This window comes from Cajanus cajan, chromosome 8, assembly GCF_000230855.2.
Source record: "Cajanus cajan strain Asha chromosome 8, NIPB_CcT2T_4, whole genome shotgun sequence".
NCBI classification, from domain to species: Eukaryota; Viridiplantae; Streptophyta; class Magnoliopsida; order Fabales; family Fabaceae; genus Cajanus; species Cajanus cajan.
Genome location: NC_138524.1, coordinates 14,307,752 through 14,315,085, shown reverse-complemented (window position 1 = coordinate 14,315,085; position 7,334 = coordinate 14,307,752). Strand labels below are relative to the sequence as shown.

The 7,334-nt window shown below is 28.4% G+C and overlaps 1 protein-coding gene across 1 annotated transcript; it reads left to right on the top strand.

Annotated features, from left to right (window-relative positions):
- The first annotated feature begins 929 nt into the window (after nt 1-929).
- Nucleotides 930-5,622, top strand: LOC109798322 (rRNA-processing protein fcf2). Its single transcript, XM_083062540.1, has 6 exons — nt 930-1,089; nt 3,609-3,840; nt 4,094-4,154; nt 4,867-4,944; nt 5,070-5,185; nt 5,301-5,622. Exons 2-6 carry the CDS (start codon nt 3,611-3,613, stop codon nt 5,407-5,409), a joined length of 594 nt encoding a protein of 197 aa, XP_082918666.1. The 5' UTR covers nt 930-1,089; nt 3,609-3,610; the 3' UTR covers nt 5,410-5,622.
- Nucleotides 5,623-7,334: the final 1,712 nt, after the last annotated feature.

Sequence of the window (7,334 nt, the reverse complement as noted above, 5' to 3'; positions counted from 1 at the left end):
AATAATTAGTCATTTGCTAACTTAAATTTTTATACAAGTTTTTATTTTAAAATAAATAAATAAAAGATATTTATTTCACATATAAATTATCTTCTCGTATGTAACGATTTATGATGTTAATTGAGTAACGTTTCTACGTTTAATATCATGTAAATCATAAAAGCTTATAGAATAATCATTGACTATCCTAAGTTTTTTGCACAAGATAAATTAAAAATTATCATTTTATGAAAACAAAAATGATTATTTATAACATTAATTGAATAACAATTTTATCTTTAATGTTGTTGTAAGGGTTTATTGATTAGTCATTTGCTAACCCAAATTCTTATAATTTTTTTAAATAAAAATACAAAAGAAGCATGTCTCACATTTTTAATATATATATATATATATATATATATATATATATATATATATATATACACATTTTTAAGGAGTAAAATAAATATTTATGAATTTATATAATTTTACGCAATTAATTAAAGGTACTATTTTTTACAGGTGTGTAAGGTGCTAATACCTTCCCTACACGTAATTGACTTCTGAACCTAATTTTGATTTTAAAGATATTATCAATAATAAATAATTCAACGAATTAAATACTTAATAAAATTATGTTATAATTACTAAAATGTTCTTTTAAATGATTTTATTAAAAATATTATTTAATAATTGTGAAACCATTAACAAAATTTGGAGGCTAGGTATTTTACAATTCGATGAACAGCCATCGCACCCAATTTTTTTAAAAATATTTGAGGTCGAACAGAGAATTTTTTATATAAAAAATATATTTGGTAATGAAAATATATTTATATTTTAAATTTGTTTTTGTTGTTGGGCCGACACTATCCTGTAGCCCAAGTTGTGTGTGTTTTTGACCTTCTTCCTTACTTTTCGAATGGGCTTGGTTATAATCCTAAACCACTGTGGTTACCAACATTAACATTAAAACTAAAAAAACATTAAACAATTGAGGGTGACGAACCCTAGTTCGAGAACTCGAGGAACAAATTGTTGAGACTGATTTTGGATTTTACAAAACATCAAAGTTTATTGTTCGCTCGCAGTTTCCACGGCTTCCAGGTTAGTATTCCACAGTTACTAATATATTTTTGTTGTTTGAAAGTATTGGTTCCTATTTTGTATATTTGATTGCTCTATTGCTATGTAATTTGGTTTCTCTTGTTCAGTAATTTGTTTTGTTGTTATATTCAATGTTGTTAAAATCGCGACCCTAGTCGTGAGATCATTCACAACACCTTGTCCGTGCTGAATCGTGTGTATGATCGGATAAAGGTGGGATCGCGAGTTTTTGCGTGGAATATGAGATCTATGATTCCTTTCGATATTGAAGACTATAATTATTTTCTTTCCCCGATTCTAAAATCACTTCTGTTGCATTCTGCTCTACCCATTTGCAGTCAAAGGTTGAGCTAAAGGAGGCATAATGTCTTAGGGTTACAGTAAGAATTGGGTTGCAGTATTGGGCCAATAGACCCAACGTTTTTTTTAAAGTTTTAGTTTGAGTCAAGTTTATTTGTAACTTTTCATTTGTTTTTGAAATAAGCATCGCATGTAATATGATAAAAAAAAAACTAAATAATAATGGTAATAGAATTTTAGCGATTGATATAATAAACTATGTAATAGTAATAAAAAAACTAAATAAAACAAAACAAATAATTATGAATTTTATTTGCATTAGTCTATCCATCATGTTTTGAACTTATGATTTATTATAATTATGAATTTTATTTAAATTTATTAATATTGTAGTTTAGATGTTATTTTTTATTTAATTTATGTTACTTTTATGTATGTGTATCATATACAATTATTTTAAGTAAGAATGTAGGATCTTATGATCAGAGTTAAGATCTTCAAGTTACAGGTTTTCACCTCCTTCCCAATCCTTGATAAGATCTTGATTTTAAGTTTTTAACACTTTTGGCTGTACCATGATGATTCTAATTCTAGACATGAAATTATGTGTTATGTAATTTTTTTTTGGACTTCTTTAACCCGCCGATAGACCTCTGACCCACTAACTTTACTGGGTTTTAGAACATTGCTAATATGTGTTACTTTTTGAGAACTGTAGCATCAAAAGAGGAATCTGAATATTTTAGGTGGAGCATTATCAATAATCTCTGGAAATATTAAATTTGTAATTTCTTGAATAGTGTGGATTAGCTGTGTCTCGCTTAATTGACAGGATGAACTTGGAATCAGGAGATTGCATGCAATAGAGCGATGCAATGTAAAGCCATGACTTGTAATTTGGGAATGTATAAGCATTGAGAAGTTTTAAATTTTACAAGGGTTTGCTGATGCTGATTGTTATTATTATCTTTGCTCTGTGCCGTCTTCTAATTGCATGTTTTTCTTTTGTCTATTATGACTGAATTTGACTCAGTGGCCCTTAGTTATTTAGTTTGCTTAATATTCTGGTTATCTCATTCTGTATAAAATAACCTTTTGAGAATCGTAAACCAAAAGTGAGAATCTTGAACCAAAAATGAAGCATGGTTTTAGTTAGTGTATGCTGAACTAAAAGTGAGGATCACACGTAAGCTTTTGAGGATCGTGAACCAAAAGTTAAGCATAGTTTTAGTATAGTAGTCATTGTTTGACAATAGTGCTTTGCCAGTTAGGCATTGGGTGATGGAACAGCCATGTGGGCTTACTGTGAGTGTGATGGTGGTTGTTGTGTTGCTCATGGTAGCATGGTTCATGTGTATGGTTTGGATGTTAGGGGAACACCCTCCTCTTAATCTTGATTACCAGAGAATTAATGATGTCGTTGGGTTGGCTTTGACAACATAGTCATTTGAATCAGCTAACATCTATGGAGGGGTGGTGGTGGGATTGTGCTGTTTAGTTTCCATACGGGGAGCTTAGCAGATTGAATTTTTCTTTTAAGGCTGTGTCTATTGGGTTTGCTGATAAGATTCAGTGTTGGAAGGGAGCAACTATTTATCAGTTGGTACTATGTTTCCTAGGATGGACAATTGTAACATTAACCTTTTGGATTTAGGGTGAAAAAGATGGTTTGGTGTTGGTTTGATATAGAGGCTCCCTTGGCTGTTGATGAGAAATGGGTGAGGGATTCCATTGCAAGGGAGAGTAACCAATTAGTTTATACTTTACATGTTATGCATAGACTTGGTTATACAAATGAGATTCAAACTTGTCTGTTGTCATCTACAATGAGCTTATGGATACATGGAAGTTTGTTGAGATTGAAGGATGTAAATGAGTTGGATCTGAATATTATTTGTGACCATTTCTCATTTGTGTGCTTCTTAATGAAACTAATAATGGAAAAATGACAGAGGAGATGCTTTTCGGTCATTTTTATTTTTATGTTATAGTTTTTCCTTATTGTTTGAAAATATTTTTTATAATTTAGTCCTAAATTTTTATTTTTAAAATATAATCAGGGAAGGAAAATAAAATAATCGTAGAAACAATTATTATAAAAGCACCTTATATATAATTTTAAAAGAAATTATTATAAAAATTAACAATTATATTTTTAAATTTTTGAGTATAATTAAATATAACTTTTGAATCTCATTGTGCATTTCACTTTGACTCAGGAATGCCGGAGAGCAAACCAGTGATTGGGTTATCATGGCAACCACAGCTTCCTATTCCATCATTAAAAACCACTAATGGGTCTCATCCCAAACCTCAAATTGAGGCATCAACCAGCACTGTTTGGAAATCCAGTTTAGAGCTGGTTGATGGCCTTTTGGTCCCTCCAAACGATCCCAGAAAATTGAATAAGTTACTGAGAAAGCAAGTTAAAGATACTGCTGGGGAAAAATGGTATGCAATGCAGCAATAGATTATGTCTTGAGCAAGTTTGCATTTCTGAATGCAAGCACGGTTGATTTCTTTCTTCTTTTTCTTTGGTTGTTTATCAATTCATTTTTACGCAGCTTAGCTGAATGCAGTGGTAGTAACCTTTTTTTAATCAAATATCTATATATTCATGTTCATTTTATGTAGTTATCTTTTCTTATGGTTTCTAGTTGAAGTATAAAATGGAATTATCTTATTATATTTACATCTATATCAGGTTCAATATGCCAGCTCAAACCATTACCCCTGAGTTGCAGAAAGATTTGCAGCTATTGAAGGTGCTTTTGAATTTTAACATCTTTTCCTTTTTATTACTTTTCTCTCTAGGTGTTTTCTAAATATGGTCAAATATAATGTCTTGTGAAATTAGCTTGGATTGAACTAATAACTTTACACATACATATCACATTCAAAATGAGAAGACATAATTGAAACAAAAAACATAAAAAGTAGATTTTTCTTTCTCCAAGTGATATGGTAATAGCGGAACATGTAGGGTTTAGATTTTTATTGCAGTTGTGGAATGCAAATTTTAGGCCCTTTTTATGTTGGACTTTTGCTTTACAAAAACCCTTCTCAGTCTGGGACTCTAGATTTCTTGCCTCTTGCTAATAGTGTATGTTTCAATGACTTAAAGTGTTTGCTGCTTGCTTTGGCCTTTTACCCCATTTAACAAGGAACAAATAATTGTCAGCCCTGATCTGTAATTACGTCATTTCATGGTGTTACCTTAGAAATATTCTGGACACTTTCTTGGTACGATGAAATAAGCTGCAATGATGTAAATTGGTGTATATAATATCAAGTTAAACTCATGCAATGAATATGTACATTTGAGGATGCAATGACAAATGTTGAGTCATATTAAAAGCATTTGGAAAAAAAATACACATTCTGAGATTTTGAATTTATCTCTCAATTTGTGTTAAGCTGTCTAGTTTTGTTTTGTGCCTTAGAGATTTTAATAGGCATGTATTTTGACGGTGACAGTTGAGGGCTGCCCTTGATCCAAAGCGACACTACAAGAAAGGTGATTCCAAATCGAAGACACTTCCCAAATATTTCCAGGCAAGTTTTTGGTTACATGCCTGTATAGATCACAAGCATATGTTTGACTGTTAATACATCTTCCATTAAAACATGGATTTCTATTTGACAGCTTTTATATCATTTGAAATTTTAAATATGATCAGGTTGGAACAGTTGTAGATTCTCCATTGGACTTTTTCTCAGGCAGATTAACAAAGAAGGAGAGGAAAGCAACGCTTACAGATGAGCTGCTTTCTGATCAAAACCTTGCATCCTATAGGTAAGATTGCATTAAACTATATTATTAAAACACCTATCTAAGTTAAGAGAGTTGGTTGTTCATGCATGTTCCAATGCTTTCTAGGTTACTTATTGTTCAAAACTAACTTTTGTAGGAAGCGGAAGGTTCGAGAAATTGAAGAACAAAATCGACCAGCTGGGAATGAAAAGTGGAAGATTAAAAGTAATTCCCGGAAGTGGGCTAAGGAAAGGAGGATTTACTGAATTTCTTCCCATTTCAGCCGTAGGCACAGTTTAGAATCACTTTTCCTAATGGTCTTTCAAATGGCAGTTACTAGTATTAGATTACAAATTGTAAACTGTTATAGAAATATTTAATTAAATTTGTTGAATATACAAGATAAGTTTGTATTAATTTTTATATAAACTTTATGGTGAATTTTTATCCATTAAACATGATTTTGTGAGATATCTTAACCCTCACTGGTCACGGATTTTTTTATAGGAAGACCTTCCTAAATTTATCCTCTAGAATTTCGACTTCAAAACTTTAGTTCAATTTAATTGAGCAATTAATCGGAAACCAGCAATATAATTACTCGATCTTTGCCTTCCACACGAATTAACTAACTGATGTCATTTTTGACTATAGATCAAAGTGAAATAAATTTTAGAGAGCGGAAAGGTTATAAATTCATTTTAATTAGGAGTCACAAATATCTTTCAAGAGAGAAAAATGTAATTTTTGTTGAGTTAAATTAATTAGATTGCATATTTTAAAATAACATGAAATGCAGCATAATATATATATATATATATATATATATATATATATATATATATATATATATATATTTAAGAGAATGACTTATATAAAAGAATATGACATCAAATGAGAATAAAGAGGCAAATACAAATTTTTGAATGAATGATTTTTATTTTTGAATAATCATAGTATTGGTATTAAGTATTTATAGTTAAAAATAATAATTAATTTTTGTCAGAGATCATGAGCACACACAAGGTGAATATTCCCTCTCTTAATATAGTTTATTTCATATCCAAGATATGGATGAATCTTGAATATCTTGATTAACGGACACAAGCTGCTAAGGTCTCTGTTATATATAAAATGAATATAAGAGGAAGAAAAGAATTTCTGACAGTAAAAATTTTGACGGATGATTACGTGGTAAATATCCATTATATCCGTCGGAATTGTTTAAAAATCTTTATGTGATTCCGACGGATAAATCTGTCAAAATTTTTTTGTTTAATTTTAATAAATTTATTAATGTAATATCCCTCATATTTAACATTTCAAAGACTCAATTTCATGACACTTCAGTTTTGGCGTGCTTTGTCCTTATTTATACACTTTTTGAAAAACTTCTCTAAATGTTAGTTATCCTTAAATTATTCTAAGTTAAGCATGCTTAACTGTGGAGTTCTAATGAGATAAGCTACCGAAAGTAGATATATCTTGTTAGTATAGGTAGTACAAATTAATTCTTTTAAGTCATCCTCAACTATACAATTTCCTACTTGTACTATCTCTAGATCCCTTCCATTCCAATGTGTTCGGATTGTTATAAAAATATAATAATATATATAATATTTATATTATATTTAATTATATTAACCAATAATAATAATTATATTATATTTAACTTTTTAATTAAAATTTTACTTATTTCTATTTAAAATTAATATTATGATATAATTTACATTATTTATTATAAATTTAAAAGTCTAAATAATAATTTATATATATTAAAATATTATTTTTATAATTTATAATGATAATATAATTTATAAAATTATAAATATTTATTTCTTACATATTTATAAATTAAATTTTAATATTTTAAATAAATTATTAATTAACTTTATATATTTATTTATCTTAAATCTAAGAAATAAAATTCAAAAAATGCATTTATCCTTATTTTATTTTCTAATTATCAACCATTAATAAAATAATAATTAAAACCTTATCTAATTATATCATAATATTTTCATATCAAATATAAAATCAGATATTAGTTATAAAAAAATCAAGATCATATAGTAAATTGTCAGTAAGATTCTTATTAAATAATTTAAAACAATTAATTTTTTAACTATATTATTAGCAAATAATTTATTCCAAAGCTAATCAATTTTTATCTTTATTAATTATTAGTAAA

Coding starts and splice junctions, on each gene's coding strand:
- LOC109798322 (XM_083062540.1), top strand. CDS start 3,611: ATGCCGGAGAGCAAACCAGTGATTGGGTTATCATGGCAACCACAGCTT. Junction 4,155..4,866: donor AAGATTTGCAGCTATTGAAG/GTGCTTTTGAAT, acceptor TGACGGTGACAG/TTGAGGGCTGCCCTTGATCC. Junction 5,186..5,300: donor CAAAACCTTGCATCCTATAG/GTAAGATTGCAT, acceptor TAACTTTTGTAG/GAAGCGGAAGGTTCGAGAAA.